The 26,948-nt window shown below is 47.9% G+C and overlaps 1 protein-coding gene across 3 annotated transcripts; it reads left to right on the top strand.

Annotated features, from left to right (window-relative positions):
• Positions 1 to 19,995: 19,995 nt before the first annotated feature.
• Positions 19,996 to 26,281, top strand: LOC123054761 (uncharacterized). Of its 3 annotated transcripts, XR_006426319.1 has the most exons (3): positions 19,999 to 20,807; positions 21,200 to 22,448; positions 23,968 to 26,281. XR_006426319.1 is itself a non-coding variant. In XM_044478606.1 (2 exons), exons 1-2 carry the CDS (start codon positions 20,089 to 20,091, stop codon positions 21,256 to 21,258), a joined length of 774 nt encoding a protein of 257 aa, XP_044334541.1. In that variant the 5' UTR covers positions 19,996 to 20,088; the 3' UTR covers positions 21,259 to 22,834. The 3 variants fall into 3 exon arrangements, 2 of the variants coding, with proteins under 2 accessions (XP_044334541.1, XP_044334540.1); XM_044478606.1 differs by lacking the exon at positions 23,968 to 26,281 and having other exon boundaries at positions 19,996 to 20,807; positions 21,204 to 22,834; XM_044478605.1 differs by lacking the exon at positions 23,968 to 26,281 and having other exon boundaries at positions 21,200 to 22,834.
• The last annotated feature ends 667 nt before the right edge of the window (positions 26,282 to 26,948 follow it).

The following is a 26,948-nucleotide window of genomic DNA, read 5'->3' as shown; positions in this document are numbered from 1 at the left end:
CTCGCGCAAAATTTCTTGACCTTCTTCAGGGGAAACACAACGCTGAAACGCCCCAGTGACACTGCGATGATGCAACTCGCCATTAGCAATTGTCATTGACTTAGACCGCCGAGTTATTTGCCTCGCCAAAGTTTCATCCTCAGGAAATTCTCCCCGGGTCATATAAGCCAAGTATGGCACTGTCCAATCTGGGATGACGTGAAGAGCCGCCACCAACTGCACCTCCGGGTCAGGAACAGCCAAGTCCTCCTCTGTAGGTAACTTGACAGAAGGGTTATGCAGAATATCCAAGAAAGTATTAGGCGGCACCGGCTTACGCTGAGAGCCCAGCCGGCTTAAAGCATTAGCCGCCTCGTTCTTTCTGTGGTCAATGTGCTCCACTTGGTAACCCTTGAAATGTCCAGCAATGGCATCAACTTCACGGCGATAAGCCGCCATGAGGGGATCCTTGGAATCCCACTTGCCTGATACTTGTTGAGCCACCAAATCTGAGTCGTCAAAGCACCTTACCCGGCTTAAGCTCATCTCCTTAGCTATCCGAAGACCATGGAGCAAGGCCTCATACTCAGCTGCATTGTTAGTACAGGGAAACATCAACCGTAGCACATAACAAAATTTGTCACCTCGAGGGGAAGCTAACACGATTCCAGCCCCCGAGCCCTCCAATTGCCTGGACCCGTCGAAGTGAATAGTCCAATATGTCTTATCTGGCTTCTCTTCAGGCATCTGCAGCTCTGTCCAATCGTTGATGAAGTCCACCAGTGCTTGAGATTTGATAGCAGTGCGTGGCACATACTTTAGACCATGAGGCCCAAGTTCAATGGCCCACTTGGCTATTCGTCTTGTGGCTTCTCTGTTTTGGATGATATCTCCTAAAGGAGCAGAACTGACCATAGTAATAGGGTGGCCTTGGAAATATTTCTTAAGCTTCCGGCTTGCCATGAATACCCCATAAACGAGCTTCTGCCAATGTGGATACCGTTGTTTGGACTCAATAAGTACTTCGCTGACGTAGTAAACCGGCCGCTGGACCGGATGTTCCTTACCCGCCTCCTTGCGCTCCACCACAATGGCCATGCTGACGACACGTGTGTTAGCAGCCACATATAACAATAAGGGCTCCTTATCAATGGGAGCAGCAAGAACTGGCGGCTCAACTAATTGTCTCTTCAAATCCTCAAAAGCAGCATTGGCAGCATCACTCCAGACGAAGTGATCTATTTTCTTCATCATCTGATACAGTGGTATGGCCTTCTCGCCCAACCGGCTTATGAACCGGCTTAAAGCAGCGATACGACCCGCCAGACGCTGAACATCATTTATGCATGCCGGTTTAGCTAGAGAGGTGATTGCCTTGATCTTCTCCGGGTTAGCTTCAATACCCCTGTTACAAACCAGAAAACCCAAGAGCTTGCCTGCAGGAATGCCAAAAACACACTTGGCCGGGTTAAGCATCATTTTGTAGACCCGGAGATTATCAAAGGTCTCCTTCAGATCATCTATTAAGGTCTCCTTCTCTCTGGATTTCACCACAATATCATCCACATAGGCATGAACAGTGCGCCCGATCTGATCATGAAGACAATTCTGCACACACCGCTGGTAAGTCGCCTGGGCACTCTTGAGCCCAAAAGGCATAGACACATAGCAAAAGGCTCCAAACGGAGTAATGAACGCCGTCTTCTCCTGGTCCTTAACTGCCATTTTGATCTGATGATAACCAGAGTAAGCATCCAAAAAACTCAAACGCTCACAACCCGCCGTAGCATCAATAATTTGATCGATACGAGGAAGAGCGAAGGGATCAGCCGGACAAGCTTTGTTTAAATCTGTATAATCCACACACATACGCCAAGTGCCGTTCTTCTTGAGCACGAGCACCGGGTTAGCCAACCACTCTGGATGAAAGACTTCAACGATGAACCTAGCTTCCAAGAGCCGGGCTACTTCCTCACCAATGGCTTTACGCCTCTCCTCATTAAACCGCTGAAGAAACTGCTTCACTGGCTTAAATTTTGGATCAAAATTAAGAGTGTGCTCAGCGAGTTCTCTCGGTACACCCGGCATGTTAGAAGGCTTCCATGCAAAGATGTCCCGGTTCTCATGGATGAACTCGATGAGCGCGCTTTCCTATTTAGGATCCAGATTGGCACTGATGATGAACTGCTTAGATGAATCGCCTGGAACAAAGTCAACAAGCTTAGTCTCATCGGCCGACTTAAATTTCATTACCGGCTCATGCTCTGTGGTCGGTTTTTTCAAAGACGTCATATCTGCCGGGTCAACATTATCCTTGTAAAACTTCAATTCCTCTGCTGCACAAACAGATTCAGCGTAAGCTGCGTCACCTTCCTCGCACTCCAAAGCTATGTTTCGGCTGCCATGAACCGTAATGGTCCCTTTGTGACCCGGCATTTTGAGCTGTAAATACACATAACACGGCCGTGCCATGAACTTGGCGTAAGCCGGCCGCCCAAACAGAGCATGGTACGGGCTTTTGATCTTGACCACCTCAAAAGTCAATTTTTCCGCCCTGGAGTTGTACTCATCTCCAAAGGCTACCTCCAGCTCGATCTTGCCCACTGGATACGCCGACTTACCGGGCACCACGCCATGGAAAACAGTACTGGACTGCTTAAGGTTTTTATCCGTTAACCCCATGTGGCGGAAGGTCTCATAATAGAGAATATTGATGCTACTGCCTCCATCCATGAGCACTTTAGTGAATCTATACCCACCAACCTGAGGAGCCACCACCAAGGCCAGGTGACCCGGATTGTCAACCCGGGGAGGGTGATCTTCCCTACTCCATACAATAGGCTGCTTAGACCATCGCAAGTAACGTGGAACCGCCGGCTCAACAGCGTTCACAGCCCTCTTATGAAGCTTCTGGTCTCGCTTGCACAAACTGGTAGTAAACACATGATATTGTCCACTATTGAGCTGCTTTGGATGGGTCTGGTATCCCCCCTGCTGCTGCTGATTGCCCTGGCCAGATTGCTGGTTAAAACCACCTTGATTACCTTGAGAATTCTGAAAATTGGAATTTGAACCGCCGCTCGGGCCATGAAAACCGCCGCCACCCGAGCCGCCGCCCTGCCCATTACTACCGTCGAACATGTAGGAATTCTTGAAAGCCTTCATGATCGTACAGTCTTTCCAAAGATGAGTGGCCGGCTTCTCCCTAGTGCCATGCCTTGGACAGGGCTCATTCAATAGCTGCTCAAGCGTTGGGCCTGACCCGCCAGATCGGGGAGGTGGTCTCCCCTTACATCGTTGATTGTTACCCTGCCCATTGGTGTTAGCCACAAATTCCAAACTATCATCGGCCTTACGTTTGTTACCTCCTTGATTCGTCGGGTTATGCTGAGGGCCCTTGCCGTTGCCATTCTTCTTTCCCTTCCCTGTCTTTTCATCATCAGACGCGGGATCCTTCGTACTATCAGAGTCGGCGTACTTCACCAGAGCCGCCATCAGCGTACCCATATCATTGCAATCACGCTTGAGCCGCCCAAGCTTCATCTTCAGGGGCAAAAAACGGTAATTTTTCTCCAACATTAAGACTGCAGAGCCGGCGTCCATCTTATCAGACGAATGTATTATTTCCTTGACCCGGCGCACCCAATGGGTTGTAGACTCGCCTTCCTCCTGCTTGCAACTAGTCAAATCCACAATTGACATAGGCTACTCGCACGTATCCTTGAAGTTTTGAATGAACCGGGCTTTCAGAATTAGGCGGCAGTCCCTTCAACCAAGTGCGAGCAGTCCCATCCAACATCATGGTGAAGTATTTGGCCATCGCAGCGTCACTGACCTCCAGCAACTCCATAGCCATCTCGTAGCTTTCAATCCATGCTCCGGGCTGTAAGTCGGCCGTATAGTTAGGCACCTTCCTAGGTCCTTTGAAATCTTTGGGCAAACGTTCGTTACGGAGAGCCGGCACCAGACAGGGGACACCTCCGGTCCTCATAGCTATGCCTGCCTCGATAGAAGCCGTCGGGTAAACCGGAAGAGGCTGGTAAGCTGTCAGCTGAGCCGCCTGTTCAGCCTCTTGACGTGCTCTGTCTGGATCCACCGCGTTAAAAGCTCCATTGTGCACCGGGCCATGCCCACCCGTCTGGTCATGGCGCTGGGCGTTGCTTGAGCCGGCCGCCGAAACCATATGCCTGCTATAACTCGGACTCCGGCTTCGACGAGGGGTTGAATGAATCCTGTCCCGGCTATATGAATATGCCTCCTGTTGCGCCAAAGCCGTCTGAAGAAGTTCTCTGACCCTGCGGGTTTCAACCGCTGTTGGAGAGTCGCCCTCGACCGGGAGAGCCGCCAGTCGTGCCGCCGCAGTGATCATGTTCTCCAATGGGTTAGAATAATGACCCGGTGGTGTTGATACATATTGAGGTGGAGCAGTATTCACACGGGGAGGCCCCATCACTTGTGGTTGAACCAGCGTTCCAACCCCAGGTGCCGCGACCCGATTCATCTCTGGCGGGTTACTGGGCCCTGCACCGGGCGTATTGAATAGGTTTCGAGGATCATAAGCCGGCGGGAGCCGGGACTGAGCCTTCTGGTATCTCCTTCTCATGACCTTATTAGATGCATTCTGATCCATCGTAAGCCGGAAAGTCTGTGTCTGAATCAGTTGAGTCTGGGCGTCCAGAGCCGCCCACTCTGCGGCCATCCTGACCCCTTCCGCTGCCAGATCTTCCTTGGCCTGCACTATATCCAGTTTTAACTGTGCCACTTCCGCATCATGTTGAGCTTGATCCGCCGGGTTGACCACAGCAGTTAACAGGGTGGTCATCTTATCCGTAAGATCCATCAGCACCTGAGCCGGCAAGCGCACAGGGCCTCCTGCCCCGGCTGCTACAGACCCGAAGATCATTGCTGCCGCGGCTGTGGAGTCTTGAATAGGTTGCATGCCGGCAATGAAGATTCCAACCCGGCTCGGCGGCTCAAAGGGATCCGGAATACTGTTGCCGTCGGAACAGCCCCCAAGCCCGCCGTCTTGAAGTTGATACAACGAATCCGTCTCACCTGTGGACGACTCACCATCAGAATAGATGGCCGTCTCACCGCCAGATGCAGATCCTTCAGAGAGTCCTCCGTGGATGCACCCCATGAAGGCACGCTTCACAGCAGGCAAAGTCCGAGTGGGTCTCGCACGCTGAGCCGTCTCGACGAGGTCGGTGCAGATGTCCGGCTCAGGGCCCGGCTCACCGATCTTGCCGATGAAAACGTGGATTCCGCCGAAGGGGACCCGGTACCCATACTCAATTGAGTCGGCGTCGGGGCCCCAGCCTGTGTCGTCGATGTAAAGCTTGTCGCGACGACTCTTGGTCATCCGGCCCACAGCGTATGCCTTGAGCCCTTCGAAGATGCCCTTCAAGAACTCAAATCCACCGTGCTCCATCCCCACGGTGGGCGCCAACTGTCATGGAATAGTCACGGCAGAAGTCCTCATGAAAGGACTTAGTCGTGGAGCCATCGCAGCTAGGAAGCTTAAAGGGGTTAAATCGGGACAAAGGACACGAGGATTATACTGGTTCGGCCCCTTACGGTGAAGGTAAAAGCCTACGATCCAGTTTGGAGTGGGATTGCCTATGTCTCGATAACCAGGGAGTGAATCGCTTGACCTAGCTCTCGATCTGATGTTACCTATCCTGAACCGCCGCCGGGTCATGCCTTTATATACAGAGGTTGACGCCCAGCGGCTCTCAGAATCCCGGCCGGCTCATAAACAGTGTCCGGCTGGGTTTCTTAACTATTCTTGCCTTACAATACAAGTCACATACATATGGCGGTTTTATCACTACGGGCCTGAAGTCGCCTCTGGGCTTTGGGCCCTTAACTGAGCCGCCATCTTCAACCTTGGTCTTGGGCTTCGAGAACACTTATAGGTATAACCCGGCCCCTCCTGGGCGGGTCATACCAGTAGTTATATCCCCAACAAGTTCCATTGTCACCCTCAACAGGATTCTCAACGTGTTCCATCGCAAGGTGGGTTCAGGAATTACAGCGGATTCCTCACTAGATGGAGTAGGTATCTCCTGATTTGATGAACTTGACATATCCTTCATAGGAAATATGTCCTCAAAGAAAGTTGCATCATTCGACTCCATAATTGTACCAACATGCATGTCGGATACCTTAGATTTTATTATCAAAAATCTATAACCAATGCTATGAAAAGCATAGCCCAGAAGAACACAATCCACGGTTTTTGGTCCAAGCTTGCGCTTCTTGGAAATTGGTATATTGACTTTCGCCAAACAATCCCAAGTACGTAGGTAAGAGAGCTTCAACCTTTTCCTTTTCCATTCCTCAAATGGAGTCATGGTCTTATGCTTTGTGGGAACTCGGTTCAGGACATGACACGCAGTCATCAGCGCCTCCCCCACCATTCCTTGGAGAGACCTGAAGTGTCTAACATGGTGTTAACCATATCAGTTAGAGTTTGGTTCTTTCTTTCGGCTACCCCATTTGACTGGGGTGAGTAGGGAGGCGTCCTCTCATGGATTATACCATGTTCCGCACAAAACAAATCAAATTCATTGGAAAAATACTCCCCACCATGATCAGACCTAAGCCGTTTAATTTTTAGATCAAGTTGGTTCTCTGCTTCAGCTTTATAGTTTTTGCAGAAAGTTAAAGCCTCATCTTTTGATTTCAGAAGATACACATAACAATATCTGGTGGAGTCATCAATCAACGTCATGAAGTATCTCTTTCCACCTTTTGTCAACACGCCATTCATCTCACAAAGATCAGAATGTATAAGCTCTAGTGGCGCCAAGTCTCTTGCCTCTGCAGTCTTATGGGACTTGCGAGGTTGCTTAGCTGAAAGATCGTGGATGTCGCCTAGAGGGGGGGGGGTGAATATGCGCTTTAAAATAATTATGGTTTAGGCTTGAACAAATGCAGAATAAACCTAGCGGTTAATTTGACAAGCACAAAACCTACAACAACTAGGCTCACCTATGTGCACCAACAACTTATGCTAAGCAAGATAAACAACTAAGTGATAGCAAGATATATGACAAGAAACAATATGGCTATCACAAAGTAAAGTGCATAAGTAAAGGGCTCGGGTAAGAGATAATCGAGGCACGCGGAGACGACGATGTATCCCTAAGTTCACACCCTTGCGGATGCTAATCTCCGTTTGGAGCGGTGTGGAGGCACAATGCTCCCCAAGAAGCCACTAGGGCCACCGTAATCTCCTCACACCCTCACACAATGCAAGATGCCGTGAATCCACTAAGGGACCCTTGAGGGCGGTCACCGAACCCGTACAAATGGCAACCCTTGGGGGCGGTCACTGAACCCGTACACTTTGGCAACCCTTGGGGGCGGTCACCGGAACCCGTCAAATTGCTCGGGGCGATCTCCACAACCTAATTGGAGACCCCGACGCTTGCCCGGAGCTTTACACCACAATGATTGAGCTCCGAACACCACAAACCGTCTAGGGCACCCAAGCACCCAAGAGGAACAAGCTCAAGGGTACCAAGCACCCAATAGTAATAAGCTTCTCAACTTGTAACTTCAACGTATCACCGTGGAGAACTCAAACCGATGCACCAAATGCAATGGGAAGGGCACACGGAGTGCCCAAGTCCTTCTCTCTCAAATCCCACCGAAGCAACTAATGCTAGGGAGGGAAATGAGAGGAAGAACAAGAAGGAGAACACCAAGAACTACAAGATCTAGATCTAAGGGGTTCCCCTCACATAGAGGAGAAAGTGATTGGTGGAAATGTGGATCTAGATCTCCTCTCTCCTTTCCCCCAAAAACTAGCAAGAATCCATGGAGGGATTGAGAGTTAGCAAGCTCGAAGAAGGTCAACAATGGGGAAGAACACGAGCTCAAGAGATAAGGTTGAATGGGGAAGAAGATCCCCTTATATAGGAGCTCCCGAATCCAACCGTTATGTGCTCTGTCCGCGCACGAGCGATACTACTGCTCAGGGGAGCGGTACTACCGCCCGGGCGGTAGAACACAAAGAGCGGAGCAAAACAGAGGGCGAGGCAGAGCCGAATGAGCGGCACTACCGCTGGAGCCAGCGGTACTACCGTTGGCCGCAGCGGTACTGCCGCTTGGCCCAGTGGTACTAGGGGCAGTGGTAGCCGCGGTACTACCACACACGAGCGGTACTACCACTCCTACTGCTGCTACTACTGCCGCTGAACCCGACACGAGAAAACCACGTCTCGAGTCGAGGCGGTACCAGCGCGGAACCGGAGCCGTACTACCGCTTATGGCCATGGGCGGTACTACCGCTGTGGGACAGCGGTACTACTGCTTGTGGCGATATGCGGTACTGCCGCTCCGGTCCAGCGGTACTACCGTTGGCGCCACCCTTATGCCATTTCCACGAAAGCAAGAACGCTCCAAGGAAAACCAGAACTGCCATAACTTCTGCAAATGAGCTCCGAATTGAGCAAACTCAAGCTTGTTGGATACAAGACAACGAGTAGCAGGGGAGGTATGCCTAACAAAAAGAGGAGAGAAACCTCCAACAGAGAAGAACCGGCAGAATCTCCAACATCGAAAACATCATAGAAGATGCATGTGAACTCCGTTTTCGATGAACTCGAGCTTGTCATCAAGATGACCATAAGCTCCAAAACTCACAAAGAGAACCGAACAACAACCAAGAAAGATGATGCAAGGATGCAATGGTTTGAGCTCTCTACGAATGATACGATCAAGTTACTCATCGAGAGCCCCCCTTGATAGTACGACCATCGAACCTAAAACCCGGTCTCCCAACTACCATCATGAGACCGGTAAAATGGAAAACCTATCAAGGGCAAACCTTTGCCTTGCACATGGTCCACTTGAGCTAGATGATGACGATCTTGACTCTCTCAAGTTGGACCACCTTTCTTGATTGCGTTGGCTCGATGAAGACTGATTGATTGCTCCCCCATACTCCACTATGGGTGAGCCACTCTTCCGCACATCTTCACAAGTCCATTGTCACCACAATGGACGGCAAGCTTCAAGCATTTGATCTCTTCGTGATGCTTCACTTGAACTTGCACACCACAACCTAACCCCACAAAGAACTCTCAGGAAGATCATGGGTTAGTACACAAAGCGTAATTGACAATGCTTACCATACCATGGGATCGCTCGATCCCTCTCGGTACATCTTCTACGCTTTGTGTGTTGATCAACTTGATTCACTCTTTGACTTAGTCTTGATCAACCTCTCACATGACCAATCTTTAGGTAATTCCTTGAATGGCACCTTGGTCATCACAAACTCTCCTTGAAACCAACAAATGGACTCCAAGAAAAGCCTATGGACAAATCCTTCAAATAAAACTCAAGGAAACCATTAGTCCATAGAGATTGTCATCAATTACCAAAACCAAACATGGGAGCACCGCATGTTCTTTCATTAGCTTGCACACATACTTGGCACTTAGAGCCTTTGACAGTAGAGATTTTCGGAATTAAATTCATATTGGCTAGCCGCGTCATGCAACCAAAGTTAATGTGACAAAGTCGTGAATGCCAAATATCAGACTCATTATTGTGGCAAACATTATTAATAACTTTAGTGCAAATATCTGACAAAGACAGGCGGAACAAGCCTCCGCTCTCATAGCCTTTTCCAACAAATTTCCCATACTTAGAAATTACAACTTTATTGGATTCGAAAACCAACTTAAAACCATTTCGACATAAGCGGGAACCGCTAACAAGATTTTTATTGATGGACGGCACATGATGAACGTTCTTCAGACGCACGGTCTTCCCTGAAGTAAACTTCAGATCAACCGTACCGACACCTCGAACGATGGCATGTGACCCATTCCCCATCAGCACGGGAGAAGTCCCTGTGACCTGGTAAGAACAAAACATGGAGGCGTCAGCACAAACATGTACATTGGCACCGGTGTCAATTAACCAATCAGGAGATTGAAATACTGAAAGGATGGTAGGAAGAATACCGTACCTAGAATCCTTCATATCAGTATCACCGATGACAACATTAGCGGACTTGCCGCTCTTCTCATGTTCGCGCTCCTCAAAGCGGTTAGGACACTTCGGAGCCCAGTGATTAGGATCACCGCAGACATGGCAAAGTCCCTTCCCCTTCTTATGAGAATTCTTCTTGAAGTTGGTAGAATGTGACGGCTTGTTCTTTGTATCAAACTTGCCTTTGCCCTGAGTTTTGTTCTTGTTGTTTTTGAACTTGTTGGGCTGGAAGTTCTTCTTCTGTACCATGTGGGCACTAGAAGCTCCCTCAGCAACTCGAGCACGTGCGTCTTTTGCTCTCGCCTTCTCTTCAACATCAAGAGTACTAATGAGATCCGCAACGGAAAACTCCTGTCTCTTGTGTTTCAGGGAAGTAGCAAAATTGTTCCACGAAGGTGGAAGCTTGGCAATGATGCCTCCGGCAACAAATTTGTCCGGAAACACACACTTGAAGTACTCAAGTTCCTTTGCGAGCGACTGTATCTCATGAGCCTGCTGTACAACAAAGCGCTCATCAGTCATCTTGTAGTCATAGAATTGCTCCATGACGTACAACTCGCTGCCGGCGTCCGAGGCCCCAAACTTAGCCTCGAGCGCAGCCCACATGTCCTTGCCGTTGTCAAACGACATATACGAATCCACAATGGAATCATCAAGAACACTCAAAAGGGCGCCTTTAAAGAGAGTATCGATCTTCTCAAAAGCTTCCAGCTGTGCTGGATTAAGGTTGCCCTCAGGCTTGCCCTTGGTGGCATCATAGCAGCTCATGGTCTGAAACCAGTAGACTGCTCTCGTGCGCCATCTCTTATATTGCGCCCCCTTGAAGGCAGGCGGCTTCAGATGCGCAGCAAAACCACTCGGAGTAAATTGCCTATAATCAGGTTTTTGGATTGTTGGAAATATGAGCAAATTATTACGAGATTTAATCCGAATAAACAGAAGATAAATCATGACAGCAATAGCAGAGATTAAACTAATCATGCGAACTAGCATAGTAAATGAACAGATCACATCTAGGGCACATACTAGAAACATGAATTCTACCACGATCTCGAACAAGAAGGATAGAATCACATACGGTGCAGCAGGAACAGCATCGCCAACGTTGACGTTGTCTCCCATGTCGTCGAGGATGAGGTTGCCGAGGTCGGGGAAGAAGTCGTCGTTCGCAAAGTCGTCGCTGCCAGCAGTTGCGCGAGTGCGCTCCCCAAAAACCTGATCGCCCCTCTCCCGTACAGGATCACGAGAGGCGGGGTTCCGGAGGCCTGCCGTCCCTTCTCCCGGTGCACGCCGAAAGGAGGGATGGAGAAGACTTGCTTGGCGGCGCAATGATCTGGAACGGGTGTGCGAAACCATGCGAGACGGCTGCGGCTAGGGTAGACATCTGCCTAACTATATAGTGCGGGCCGGGTAGGTCGTGGGAGTAAACCCCACGTCCGAGTCGTCACGATCCAAAAGAATCAAAAACGGTTCAGTAATTAACGCGTCCGTTAATTATTAATTAATGACTCATTAATTTTTCCCGAGCAGCAAAAATATAGACAAAGAGCATAGCTCTGTCCTCGGCTCGGCTCAATCCCGCAACCCGCGTCGCGTCGCAACGAGGCGTGGCGAGCGAAGAGGAGGAGCGCGCGTGTAGGTCTCTTCTTCTCATGCTCATACAAGTGGTAGAAGAGCTCACCTTATAAAGAGGTGCAACTCTCTCTCAATTTCCGGGGTGGGACTAAACTTTAGTCTCCCTCACTCCACTCACATGTGTGCATGAATGGGCCAAGAGAATTTCAGAATTTTAGTTGGGCTTTGGGCCCAAGGCCTACTAGCAAAATTCTAACAGCTCTTGATGAAATAGCAGTCTTTTTTATGCAGTTAGCCACTATAGCTAAGTTTTGACAATTAATACGTATGCAAGTGTACACTAATTTTCCAGTGGGAAATAACTCTATGCAAGCCCCTTCATCTACCTTTGATGTGTGTGTGCGCCTGCGAAACATGGTTGACTTCATTTCTATTATTCTTCAATTCAAAGGGAAAAAAATGTGGTTGACTTCAGTTCGGTTGGTCCACGAAGCAGAGTAGGCAAACAAACCTCCATCAAAAGAAAACGCATACCGGCCTTGTGTGAATAACTAATGTTAATCTTACGTTAGTGAACCGATCAACTAGCAAAGTCCTTCTGATTTCTAAACACAGGCAGCTTTCGCACCTTTCATACTCACGCGGGAGCACGCGCGCGACGTAGGGGAGTACTCTGTTTCCACTGGTTTTCCTTGGTCGAGCCCATTTGCTAATCGGCGTCCCTGTCAGTCGTTTGGTGTACCTGTCAGTTGCCATGACAGGGTGCCAAGCAAGTGGCGCTTAGATAACTGCATCAATGCTCGAGGTAATGGACTAAATTATGGTGATGGCGCGCGCGTCGTCTCCAGTTGCGAGGCGTGATGCGACAAGTTTGCGGCACAAGCTTAGGCAGCAGCCGTTGGTGTTTTTTCCCCTCACCAGCAGCAGGAGCTCCGCCTTTCCATTAAAAAGAAGAAAATTGACCAATTAATAAGAGAGACCGGTCGAAAACAGATACATAAGCAATGCACATCCCGACCCCAAGGCCGCGCCCCCGATGAGTCGCTAGCTCACCGGAGCCAACTTCCTACAACTATATCCAAAGCCGCCGCTCCGACATCCACAATGGCCCTGAGACCATGCATCAGGCGAGCCGTCAGCTCTGACCCACAAACGCAAAAAAACACACACGCCAACCCCGAGGCCGCGCACCAGGCGAGCCACCTGCTCCGTCTCCCGAGCAACCGGAGTTCACACCCAACAACCCTCTCCCGAGCCCCGACTTACAAACGGAAGCAACACACACCAACACCCCCCCCCCCCCACCCACCCAAATCCGTTTGGGGTTAGCTGCTGGTTAGGAGCTAGCTCCTGGTTAGGAGGGGGGAAGTGCGGGGTAGTTAGGCATTTACTAAAGGCTAACGGGCGCTTCGCCGCATCGTTTTCCACCCGTGAAATTAACTTTTGAGCGGACATAAACGTCCCTGGCTAAGTTAGTAACTTAGTAGATTTGGTGCATAAACGTGCCTGGCTAAGTTAGTAAACTATTTGCTGCTCCAACAAAGAACAGGTGTTTGAGAAAAAGAAAAAGAACATGCCATACTTTTAGGCAAAATTTAGAAAACCCCACTGGCTGCCAAGCAGCTGGCATCTGGGGTCTGATGCCAATTCTTCGTACTTGCAGACTTCTGCACTGACATTTCATCATGTTGTAACGAGTGAGAAATGCATGAGTGTCCGAGTTCTTTTTTTTGCCAGAATATTTGGGAGCTTTATTGATGAAGTAGCATGTAGTTACAATCAGCCCTTAAGCTGTTAACAAGGAAAGGAGGGCAGTCCTCAAGCCAGCACTCCGAAGCCAATAAGGCGCAAGCCTTCTTGGCACACTAATCCGCCAGAGTATTTGCCTCTCTGGATACATGCCTAATAGTAAAAGAAATAAAAGATGACGACTTCTCCCGAATTTCATCTAAGATAGGCGCGACAATTGCTCTTGAACTATCGCGCGAAGACCAGAGGTTGACAACCTCTAAACAATCCACCTCCATCACTACATGTGAGAACCCACGTAGTTGTGCGAAGATAACTCCTTCCCGTAGCGCCAAAGCTTCAGCAACGAAAGGATCTAATACTCCCGGGAACGGTTTACTCCAAGCTCCCTTGAACGACAGATGAGACCTTGCCACACCTCCACCTCCCGCACATGAAGCTTCAATGTTTGTTGCTCCGTCCGTATTGATCTTAATCCAGCCCACATCAGGAGGGCGCCATTGGAGACCCGTGACACCTCGCATAGGCTTTGGGAACTCAAGCAAAAGTAAATCATTACAGACTGTCTTGATCGCATGAACTGGATCATAAGAAACATGATCGTGGGTCCACCGATTCCTTGCCGGCCAAATCGCATGCATAACTGTTATGATTTTTCCTCTGTCTTGATCCAAGATCTGATCATCCATTAGCACGTCCCTTGCCCAAGTGTTCGAATTCAGCAGCGGCAAAGTGACACCCATGAAGTCATGAGCAGCATCCCAGAACAGTCGTGCATGCGTGCAGCCTATCAACGCATGGTGCAAGTCTTCCATCGCAACCTTGCAAAGATCACATATCGCCGTCGTACAGATATGACGGTGATGAAGGGTAGCATAGTCTGGGAGAATTCCCCGCAGCACACGCCACCAAAAAACTCGTACTCTGGGAATTACCTTGAGCTTCCACAAAGCAGTCCACATGTGTTTATCCGACGATGATGGATCCGTTACCGTTCCTTCCTCTGGAGCAGATTGCTCGTTATGAGTCACTAGAGCACGATAAGCCGACTTAACAGAATAAACACCAGACCTCTCCAAGTCCCAAGCAAAATAATCCTCTCCCCCAGTAGCTCTCAATGGTATATTCAAGATAGCCGCTGCATCTGAAGGTAGGAAGTTCCTTCGAATTAGATCAACATCCCACGCCCCCGTCTCATGATCGAACAGTTCAGAGACCCGAGGTATAGGGTCAGTCCCAATCCGACCAGTAGGTATACGAGTGCTCGTGCTCGGGATCCATCTATCCGTCCAGGTGGAGATAGACTCACCATTCGCCACTCGCTTGATCAGGCCACATTCCAACGCCTTTCTGCCAGCTATGATCACCTTCCACGTCGCCGACGACGAGCGAGGCGCCTGAGCTTCCATTAAGTCACGATCATGAAAGTATTTTCCCTTCAACACTCTGGAGCATAAAGAGTTAGGATGAGTTAAAAGCCGCCACCCATGCTTACCAAGCAAGGCTAGGTTAAAACTCTCGAAATCCCGGAACCCCATTCCTCCTTGCATCTTTGGCACAATAAGATTTTCCCAAGACACCCAATGCAAAGACCTTCGATCAATGGAGCTACTCCACCAGTACTTTGCCATCGGGGATGTAAGTTGTGAACAAACCTTCTTGGTCAAAAGAAAACAAGACATGCTAAAAGTGGGTATGGCTTGAACCACTGATTTGAGCAGAATCTCCCTACCAGCACATGCCAAATTTTTCTCAGACCATCCTTGCATTTTGTTTCGGCCCCTCTCAACAATATGGGCAAAACATCCGCTCGTAATCTTTCCAACCGCTGTCGGTAGACCCAAATATCGTTCAGTGAAAGCTTCCACAAAGATTCCAAGTGTATCTTTTATGTCCCGTTTCAACTCTTGAGAAGCATTGGGACTAAAATAAACAGCACTTTTCTCCCGGTTGACTGCCTGACCAGAACATGCAGCGTAAATCCTGAGAATATCATTCAATCTATTTGCACTTTCCACCTTGGCGTTCATGAATATTAGACCCCGTCTGCAAAAAGCAAATGATTTACCCAAGGGGAGTGGATGCTCACCCTGATCCCCTTATCAACATATGCACCACCATAATAATTCATCAAAGAGGTTAGGCCTTCTGCACATATCAAGAAGAGGAAGGGGGAGGCAGGATCACCCTGGTGTAGGCCTCTGGATGGCGTGAAGTACGGCAAGAGCGACCCGTTCACCTTTACTGCAAACCGGACAGAGGTGACGCACTTCATAATGAGGCGTACAAACTTCTCGCCAAATCCCAGCCTAGTTAGCATAGCCTCCAAGTAGTGCCACTCAACGCGGTCGTAGGCTTTCAACATGTCAAGCTTAACGGCACATGAGGCTTGTTTGCATCGCTTCTTTTTCCTCATCGCATGCACACTTTCATAAGCTACCAGAACGTTGTCTGTAATCAAACGTCCAGGCACAAAAGCACTTTGTTCCTCCCCAATTATCTCGTCCATGAAGCCACGGAGTCTATTTGTAATTGCCTTGGCATCAATTTTGTACAAGACCGGGCACAAAGAAATTGGTCGGAATTGAGAATTTTTTTTGAGGGTTACGTACCTTGGGAATGAGAGTAATAGCTGTATCATTTAGGCCCAAAGGCAGTTCACCCCCATTCAGAAAATCTAAGACAACCGCTGTGACATCTGCCCCTAGAATATCCCAATGCCGCTGAAAGAAGCCAGCAGTAAAACCGTCCACTCCGGGCGCCTTAGACGGCGCCATCTGGAAAAGTGCCACTCGTACCTCCTCAGCGGTGAAATCCTTCTCGAGCATAGCATTCATAGCATCATTGACTCGAGAGGGTACGAACTGCAGGAGCGCAGACATATCGTTAAAACCCTGAGATTGATATAGGTCTTGATAAAAACCCATGATTTCATGTTGCACTTCACCCGGGTCATCACATATTGTTCCATCCGCTCGCTCAAGGGAAGAAATTCTGTTAGTTCGGCTGCGCTTCACCGCTTGGGCTTGATAATATTTAGTGTTTCGGTCTCCTTTGCGCAGCCAATTTACTCTTCATCGTTGCTTCAACCAAACCTCCTCTTACCGTAAGGTTTCCTGAAGCTGCGCCGCCACTGACAACTCCTCCGCATTCGGTCCTCGTCCAATCGAGGCTGCTCGGAGGCGTTCCAGATTTTTTTGTAGCTTTCGCACCCTTTTGGTAATGTTACCAAACTCCCGATCACCCCATGATCCCAACTTCTCCTGGACTGATGTTAGTGCATGCACTACGCCCTCCAAACCTGCGTGACCCGCCTTTGACTGCCAAATATTTTTGACCAAAGCATCATAGTCACTATGAGAGTGCCAAACATTTTCATACCGGAACGGGCGCCGGCCGAGCCAATCCCCACGCTCCCGAACACATCTCAACTCAGCAAGAACATAGCAATGATCTGAAGCTGTCGAACTGATATGTTTCACAGTAGAATATGCAAACAAGGATAGAAAATCTGCATTAGCTACAGCACGATCGATTCGTGCTTTTACATTGGAACTACCTTGCTGCCTATTGTCCCACGTAAAAGGAACACCTCTCCAGCCGAGGTCTTGAAAGGAACAGTAATCCAAGACCTCCCGAAACCCTCGCATTTGCCACTCCGGCCTCGGATGGATGCTGAAGTGTTCATCAGCATACATAGTTTCGTTGAAATCTCCCATACAGAGCCAACCAGAGTGTGGAATACCATGCAGAGTACGCAAAAACTCCCAGCTGTGATGTCTATTTTCCACTCTAGGTTCTCCATAAATACCTGTGAAGCGCCAAGGTTGCTGCTGCTCACTTGACTTGACACTCACATCAATGTGCGCACGTCTATAGTTCATCAAATCAACTGTTACGTTATCTGTCCAGAACAAACCAATGCCACCACTAAGGCCGTTGCTATCAACAGCAAAACATCCAGAAAAGCCAAGTAGGCTCTTCAAATTCTCAACTTTGATCCCTTTTATCTTAGTTTCCATTACAAACAGAAGGGAGGGTCCTTCCTGCTACACTATCTTGCGAAGCTCGCGAACTGTCGATGGGTTCCCAAGCCCCCGACAGTTCCAGCTTATGCAATTCATTGGGACGGGCAGGGCTGACCTGCAGCCTCTGCCGAATTCTCAGGAGTTGGCTTCTTCTTCTTTGGAAACCTGTCATACCCTTTCTCCATCTCAGAGTCATCGTCCAAATTACTCCCCTTTGAGCAAGCCGGATCAGCTGCAGGCGACTCCTCGGCTGCTGTCAGCAGAAGCTGTGGTACAGGTTCGACACGACGATAGACCTGCTGCGGTGCCTCCTTTCTTTTATGCTGGTTCTTCTTTTTAATAGGAGAGTTCACCTCAATGCCCCCATCGGAACATTACTGGAGTTCTTTGACTCCCTCTTACTGCTCGGGCCCGACTGCTGGTCCTTGCCTGCAGCATCCCCCGAGGCAGTCTTCTTGCGATCCTCAGGTGCCCTCAACTTCGGACCAAAAGGTAGCTCCCCTTTTTCATCTCGATGCCCCGGAACTGGGCAAAACGGATCAGAATGTCCAAGCCGGCCAAAGGAGAAACAAAAATGAGGCACGTTTCATACTGAATATCATAAGGGTCCTGCTTCTGTCTCTTTGCCGATTCAATGACAATCCACCGCCTCAGCGGCTTATTCACATCAACTGATACTCGCGCCCTAAAAAATCCACCCATGTGATCAAACTGTGCGTGAGTAGCTTGTTGGTCAATCTGCTTTGCAATTACCTTTCCCCATGAGTCATCCCGAAGATTGTATGGTAGGTTCAAATCCCTAGCCCATAGATGCAGCCTATCAAAGTTAACCTCATCGGGTCTCATCCAATCCTTGAAATCAGTCAAGATGACCGCATTCTTACTGATATGCCATGGTGATCCATCCCAGATACGATCCCTATCTCGCTTTGATTCAAACTCAGCAACGAACAAATTCTCTCCCATGGATCTGAATTGAAGTCCCCGCGGATTCCCCCACGCCGGCCGAAGTGCATTAGTGATGGTATGGATGTGGAACACGTTGCGGTGCAGTACCTTCCCAGCTAGTAGCCACTTCTCCGGCGCATCCTCCTCGCGATCATCAATGACCAATGGAGTAGCTTCCTCATCGGTGATTCCCATCTTCCCTAGAGCCTCCTCCAAGCGAGCCCTGTCCATGCGCAGCGGGTCCTGATCCCCCACTGTTTTCTTGCCATGATCGGATGTAGCCATCCTCTCAGGAGATCGGTGCGCTCCGCCGGCTTGAGATCGACGAGCGCAAGTTTTTCCCCCGAACCCTAGTCGCCGCCGCCAGAGGAGGTTTTAGGGTTTCGTGGAAAGTGGGCTTGCCCTGATTGGACCAAAGCCCTACAAGCCTCCTGCCCTGTGCAAGCGTGCAGTGTGCATGCATACTGATACACGGGCGTCGGCGACGGGTTCGCGCCTGTGCGTGCGTACATGAGTGTCCGAGTTCCGGCAGTACCTACCACTGCAGTCGGCAGCACGCGTACGTATCCAGTGAATCGAAACGTTGGAACGGAAGCGCGCATACGGCGTACCTACTACTGCGGTTGGTTGGAACGGAGCAGGTGACCGAGGCGCGCCCGGCCAGCAAAGTAGCAATCGATCGGCCGGGTCGGGTCGGCTCGGCTCGGCAGGCCGGCCCGGTGACGCGAGCCGTCCGGGCGGCCGTTGCGACGCGGCCTGGCAACCCCTCGCCTTTTGGTGTGAACCGACCCGTGCGGGTTCAGCGCCGGTGCACGCCCGCACGCCTCGCCGTGCACCGGGGTGAGCCGGTGACGCCCACGCGCTCATTCATGCGTGCGGGGACGGAGAGAGGAGGAATCCGTGCGTGGATCTATCTGCGGTGCGGTACGAGGTGGCAGTTGGGGTCACGGCGCGGCCCGAAGCTCGTGCTCGGGCATCCCGTGCCGCCAGCAAGCCGGGCGCATCACCAGCACCACCTGCCCCGTTGAATCGTCTCAGTTCAACGTTGCATCAGCATTTTTTTAGTTTTTTTTTAAAATCATTTTTTAGGGGATACACCGATCGGGTTGTCTCACGTGTTTTTCCTTTGTGTCCAGGCCTCCAGGCTGAGCACCTTGTTCCGGCCTGCTGAGCAGCCCGTATCGGCGGCCTTTCGCCAGCCCAGTGGTGTGTGCAGCCCTACCGCCCTCTTCCCGGCCCATGTTTCCCGTGCACGACTCTACACCCCCCACGTATGTGCACACTCGTTACTCAAAAAAAGAAAAAGTATGTGCACACTCCACCTAACAATTTTAGATTTTCAAAAGATAGCAACACACGTCGCAATCTGCGTTCTCATAAAATTCGAATTCGTATCCCCCCGCGGTACCGCGAGACGTAGGAAATCCAGAAACCTCCATAGAAACACGCAAGCACGCATCTCGATCGATCGGCACCGTCGACGCACCAGACTCAATCAATCCACACCGCTCACGAGTCCACCACATCCAAACCGCCATGATGAGAAGAGTCAATTCCCCACGTCACGCTTTCCCCTCTCGATCGGGACGTGCGTGCGTCGGTTCCTCCCGCAGCGGCCGGAAGGAAACTTCCCGGATACGGCGCCCGCGGCCCGGCCGAACCTTCCGCGGTAAGGAACCGACTCGGGCCACGTCTCCTCCGTCCCTCCCGCTCCCATATAAACCACCCCTCCCCTGGTCGACGTCCTCACAATCTGATTTCAAAAACTTCGTCGACGTGCGTGCGTACTTGCGCCATGGACGCCGTCGTGTTGGGTGACGTTGATGATCTCGACTTCGACTTGGGTTTTATGGACGGGTTCGAGTTCGACCTGCTGGACATGGACCTCACCGAGTTCTGCCACGGCGACGGCGAGTGCTTGCTGCCTGCCGTGGCCGATAAGGATGGCGGTTTGGGTTTGGATTTAGGTTCTGATGACGGTGGCGAAGGGGGGAGGGAGAGCTCGCCGGACTCCGTGGTGACGGACGACGGCGCGCCGCCTCTGTCGTTAGAGCCGTCTGGGGATCGCGACGATGGCGAGATGTCGGCCTACGTGGGCGACCTGGAGAGGTTCCTCATGGAGAGCGAGGATGACGCGGAGGCCGGCGGGCCGTTCGCGGCCAAGGGGCTTGCCGCCAACGACCACTTGTTCGACGATCTCGCTGTTGCGGACGGCGGTTACGTCCAGCCGTCGACTGCAGCGGAGGAGTTTGCCGCCGCGGACTACTTCTTGGGTGATCTCGACGACGGTTACGCTGAGCCGGCGACTCCAGGGAAGGATCTCGTCCTCGACGACTACTTCTTCGGCGATCTCGTCTCGTACGACTACTTATACGATCCTGCTGTTGCGAGCGATGGCTGCGTCGAGCCCGCGGCCGTTGCCAGCGTGGACGATGCTGCATCATCGGCGACGGAGGAGGAGGATGCTGGCGAGTACTACGACGACGACGAAGCGACCTCGAGGAAGCGCGCAAGGTATGAATGAATTGAATCTAGTTTTCATTCATTCATTCTGTGCTAATTGCAAGTTTAGATCTTTTATCTTCCTAGGCCCTGGTAATCGGCAGAAATGGAACAAACAACCTGTACATAATTGGCAGTTAGTATTAGCTAGGTGAAGAAATTTCGTTTCACGAAAAAATTGATGTAGAAATTAACTCGAATATTGCACTATTATTACTACTTGCAGTTTGATCTTTCTTTTTCTGAAAGTGCTTGATCATCTTTGTCATGTGCGCTGCGTATATTGCACTATTATTACTTGCAGTTTACTCTGTTTCCCCTTTCTTTACATACATGAGAGGGATTATTTGCAACGAATTTCAATTTGATGAAACTTGTTGCTGATATTTCCGGTGCTGCCTCAGGCAGAGGAAGGGCGGCGCTGCGGTGCCACGCGAAGCAGAGCTCCGGGAAACGCCGGTGATGCATGCCATCTGGTCGATCTCGACTGGAAACGGGTGCCGCCCCCTTGGTCACCATTGGCTGCATCCCTGCACCACAGTGTGCCTGTTGGCCTGATCGATCGATGGATCAACCTGCAGTTACGGCCCGTCTGGGAGAAAGATCGCGACGGCGCCTGCCTCAGGTATTCGAACCGGTAGGTGAAAAATTCAGAGGAACATTTCCCCGTGTTCTTCTATGATATTTTCTGCCTTTCACACCAACCCGGCCATTGGACGATTATATAAAGTCATGGGACGAACTATAAACAACACATACTCCTCTGTTCGGAGTAGAAAATTTTGGTAGCAACTCTCGAACAACACGTTTACAAAAAGAAAAGAAAGCTTAGTTTTATAATGTACGAGTACACCTAATATTCCTCTTCTTGTACACATACATCCCGTGCGCATTCCGGATGTTAGTAGAAGTACAAGAAACCTTCTACTAGGTAGAGCATGTCATATTCTTGTTCTCGACCGTCCAGAATTTTTTTTCTCTGAAAATCCAGTGAGCGCCACAAATCGTCCAGGCTTGTGTTTATTCAGTGTGGGCCGCTTATAATCTTGCTCGTACTGCTACCAGTTAAGGCTTATTGATTGGTGTACGTTTAGAATTACAGGAAACCTTTTAGTTGGTAGAGCATGGCAATCTTTTGCTTTCTAAGCATCGTCGACAGTCCAGCCCCCTTTTCTCTGAAAAAAATGCCGTAAGCACCTTCAATCGTCCAGGCTTGTGTTTTGTTCAGTGCGGATAGCATATAATCTGCTCGTGCTGTTCATTTCTTTGGGTAGACAAAAGCTTCAATGGTTCTGGCCCTGTGCAGTCCATCCATGGAAAAATTTGGAAGCGACTATGGTGTGAATTGTGATCAATGCACTCAGCTGCAGCAACGATTGTTTTCTCCCACTAATTATGAAGGCTGTTTGTGAAACAGTAGAACACAGTTTCCTGTATTGTCAGTTTACAAAGGAAAATTGGAAGGTATGGACTCCGAAAACAAGGTTCCTGTATTGTCAGTTTCCTTCAGAATTAAGCAGTGGCTGTGGCTGTTACAATCCTATGGTCTCTGCGGTGTGAGTGTGGCACATTTGGAAGTAGAGATGAAACCATATATCTGCATATGTTGAATGATCACAACAGTCTTTGAAGCCTAGATCTTCTATCTATCAGGTTTGAGATCCCATCCTCTGTTCCAGTGTGCATGTACTCCGCCATCTCTGGAATTTTTTCGCCTTCACATTGTCTGTTCAATCGAGTGCATCTTTCTAGCAAGTGACTCGCTTGTTTCAGGCTGCCACACTCTGCCTATTTTATATCTTTTATTCTAGGTTTCTTTATCTTCTCCTTTAAAAAATCTTTTCACCTACCTATCTTTCCCAATTCGGGGTTCAGTAGTAAACAATTGTGTTTATTTCCAGCTTTTTTCTCTAAATTACTTGTAGAAGCTACTAGATTTTGCAGCTGTATTGTTCAAGAGTTCTAGTGTTTTATTTATATGCCTTTTTTGGGGATGTTGTACTGGAAGTATTGTGGTGAGCAATGAAAACTTTATTTTGTGTTGTCGCTGCATTACCGTTTCAACTAGTAAAGTGTTTTCATGTGACATGTTTGCATTCTTGGTTTCTGGCGTTTACCTCATACAAAATCTTTAATTGTAGAAGCTCGGCGAATGAATATAACAACCACAAATTGTTTAGTTTTAGAGAAATCGAAATATATTTTACTTGGATTAAAAAAAGGATCTTATGTAACGGCTAATTAGCAAACCATTATGCAGTAATATTTTGCATAAAGTAACTTTGCTAAATGCTGTAGTAATTGCATGTATGAACAATTTTTTCATCGTGATTACTTTTAGTTACCATATTCCACTTTGGTTGCTAATTCTCCCAAACGGTATTTAATTGCTCTTAGTTATTTTAGAGTCATGTCTTTAAATTCGTAAATCCGCGTCTGAGCCCAGGCTCAGATGCTCCCGCGCAGAAAAAAATTCAAAACAAATACTAAAAAAATTCAAAAAAAGCCAAATTTTTTTGTGTAGTAGATAATTTGTTGCGTGAGGACCGCTGCAATTTTCAACTCATTTGGACATTTGAGCAGCTCTCGGCAAAAAGACAAATCGGGTCAAAACATTTTGTGACTTTTTTACAGACCCCGATTTTGTCTTTTTTGCTGAGAGATGCTCAAATGTCCAAACGAGTTGAATTTTGCAGCGAACCTCACGCATCAAATTATCTACCACACAATTTTCTTTTGGAGTTTTTAAAATTTTTCTAGTATTTGTTTTGATTTTTTTTGTCGGCACGGGTGCAGCTGAGCCCGGGTGCCAAATTGGCCTTCTCCTTTAAATTGGTCTTTTTAGAATAATTAAAGTTTTGTTATGGTACATTGATTTTCTCTAAACTTTTCTTCTTTAATAGTGTTCTGCGTTTGTACATCTATGTTCAAGTTGTGGTGCGATGGAATCAATTAGGCGAAAGGCTGTCTGGTTTCTGTTTAGATCACTAAACCAACATATTGCATATGAAGTGTTGCTTGATCCATGCTTCACATGGATCAAGGATTCATTTAAATTGACTAGAATAAGATGCTATGTTATTTTATATGAAACTTGGCATGCATCATATTGTGATTGCATTTTGCCATTATTGTTTGTTTATTGAATGCTTGTTCTCTTTCTTGTGGGTAGTACCGGGAGACGAGACCAAGTACGAGGATCATGTTGATCCTATTTAAAATGTTTACGATGAGCAGAGTTTCGATCCCACCGAGGACATTTCAGGCAAGATGATCATTATCTTGGATATCACTACTGTTGTCTTGTTTTTATTGATATATCACGTTACCTACTACTTGCCTCCTAAATTGCCATATAAGCTGGTTGGTGTGTAGAGTAATGATAGCTTCGAACAATGTTAACCTGATTTGACCGAGATATGGTGAGCAAAACCTTTCCTTAGGAAAGATACAACAAAAATGAAAGACCAATTACACGATTGCCATCTGGCTGTCGTATATATGTACATAAATAGTTGCAGTCCATAATTGTCTTGATAGCTAGTTGTGTTGGCAATCCCATTGAATTGAATTTTCGAATGAGTTAATTTTTTTGCATTGTTGTTTAGTATGAGAGTGTGCAAGGTCATATGAATTATCTAAATTGCCAAGAAAAAGAGTTTAAATATATTTTCCCTTTGCTATTAAAAAGGATATGCTTAACCATATAGAATGTGTGTACAATGGCTGATAAGAAACTTTATCTGTAATATATTTTATAATAAACTTTTATACTTAGTTAAACTAGCTATATATAGTTTAAATTAGTTTTTTTGTTAGTTATCTATCATAGTTAACAACGTAAAATTTTTGTCGAATAATGCTTATAATGTTCTCGGTTTGTTCTGTAGTTTTAATGTATGTCACTAAAATTTTGTTTCTTCAAAATTTAAATTGCATGATATAACAAAATTTCTCTCTGAACTTCAAAAAGTTCATTAACTACATAGTGTATAAATATATATTTGCATGTGTGTGTGGTCATATATTGGTATCATTAAATATCATGATAGACATTTGTAAAGCATATAATCTACCAAAAATATTAATAGTGGTTTACACTTTCTAGAGTATCACTATTAGGTATACTTATATAAACTTTTAGGGTATGGAAAACGTTTCTTGCAAGTTAGGTTTATTAATAATTTTACAACATGTGCAGGATTTGTTTAAATAGTGCAATTATTGTAATCATAGAAGAGTGTAAAAATTACATAATCTACTTTTGCAAACATATGATTTGATATTTGTTATTTTTATGTTCTTTCAACCAAATTTATTTAAAAAAAACATACTCTAGCATTACTTGGTTTGTTTTTTGAGTTCCAACCCTGCCATCTATTTATTCAATGTCATAAAAAACCTTTGAAGCAACAAGTGCAAGATACATTCTGGAGGGACATTATCCCACACCTGACAAAATTCACTACTAACCCCTTGCTTAGTTAACACATGTGCAAACATTATTTGATGTCCGACGAGGCCAGCAAACTTTGAACCCCTGAAGCGCCCAGAGCATCTTTCTTCATATCTTCAATCAATGGCCCTATTGCCGATGACCGCCTTGCTATCCAGCTCCACATGAATCTATTGCATATCCATTCCCTCTGGTAGCTGAAGCGCCCTCCTGCATGCTAAAATCTCGACGAGCTCCGAGTTTGACACTCATAGAAAAAAGTGACAAGCGCCACCTCGGAAAGCACCAGCGTGGCCACTAATCAACACTCTACACTCCTGGAAGAAAGTGAGAACTGCCATTCCTTGTGCTGCATGCAACGTCCCCACCAAACCCACCAGTGGGCACACCAGATCTTGGTCGTTGCGCCTTGGATCTAGACTAGCCCAACATATCAACTCCAGTCTTCCCTGCACACCTTGTGTTCACTCGTGCGCATCTGGGATCAACTTCCCAAACGGTCACCCATCCTCAAATTGTCAAGCTCAATATACTTAAATTTGAGGTTCCTTTTGGATGGGCTCCCAGAAAAGAAGGTGCACCTTGTTGATATGAGTAGTCTATATCATTTATATTAAGCTGTGGTGTCACATACACCCTCCCCCCTCAAACGAACGGACATCCCCATCGGCCCAGTAGGAATGTTCACACGTCTGTGTGTGCCAGTGCCAACATCTACATGGACTCATGTATGCATCATTGACCCTGATGACCCACAAGTATATGGGGTCAATTGTAGCCCTTTTCGATAAATAAGAGTGTCGAACCCAACGAGGAGCAGAAGGAAATGACAAGTGGTTTTCAGCAAGGTAATATCTGCAAGTGCTAAAATTGTGAGTAGCGCAGTAGTTTGATAGTAGGATAATCTGTAACGAGCAAGTAACAATAGTAGTAACAAAAGTGCAGCCAGGTAGCCCAATCCTTTTGAGGCAAAGGACATGCCAAAACGGTTTCTTATGATAAGCAAAGTGTTCTTGAGGGTACACGGGAATTTCATCTAGTCACTTTCATCATGTTGGCTTAATTCGTGTTCGGTACTTTGATAATTTGATATGTGGGTGGACCGGTGCTTAGGTATTGTTCTTACTTGAACAAACCTCATACTTATGATTAACCCTCTCGCAAGCATCCACAACTACGAGAAAAGTATTAAGAATAAATTTGTAACGCCCGGATAATCAAGTTACAGTAATCCCACGCTAATGGTGCCACATCACCACAGTTACTGTTGCTAATCTACCGTTAGGTCCAACCGTTTCAAAATTCAAATTTAAATTAATGTCGACAATAAAAGTTTTTCAAAATTTAAAACAAAAAAGTTCGGGAGATGCCAAATAAGGCATAGTTAATTATGGTGAAGTAAACACATTTTTAGAGAATGCCTAAATATTTTAAATTAAAATAAAACAGAAAAGAAAATAAATAAAAGAAAGAAAATACAAAAGAGAAAACAAACAAACAAAAAAGAAAAGACAAAAAGCCCCCCTGGCCAACTGGGCCAACGACCCAGCCGGCCAGCCCACTGGCCCAACCGGCCCCTCACCCCTGCTTAACCCCCCACCGTGGCAAACCCTAGATCGATCCCCCATCTCTCCCTCATTCCCCACCTCGCGCTGCACGCACACACACGCACACATCGTGCCGGGGAGAGGAGCTCC

The sequence above is a fragment of the Triticum aestivum genome, chromosome 2D (assembly GCF_018294505.1).
Source record: "Triticum aestivum cultivar Chinese Spring chromosome 2D, IWGSC CS RefSeq v2.1, whole genome shotgun sequence".
In the NCBI taxonomy this organism is placed as follows: domain Eukaryota; kingdom Viridiplantae; phylum Streptophyta; class Magnoliopsida; order Poales; family Poaceae; genus Triticum; species Triticum aestivum.
Note: the sequence above shows the minus strand (reverse complement) of the source record. Positions and strands in the feature narration are given on the sequence as shown.

What these genes read in the sequence shown, in the direction of transcription:
- LOC123054761 (XM_044478605.1), top strand. Translation starts at nt 20,089, where the DNA reads ATGGACGCCGTCGTGTTGGGTGACGTTGATGATCTCGACTTCGACTTG. An exon ending in ACCTCGAGGAAGCGCGCAAG is followed by an intron (nt 20,808 to 21,199) that starts GTATGAATGAAT and finishes GTGCTGCCTCAG; the next exon opens with GCAGAGGAAGGGCGGCGCTG.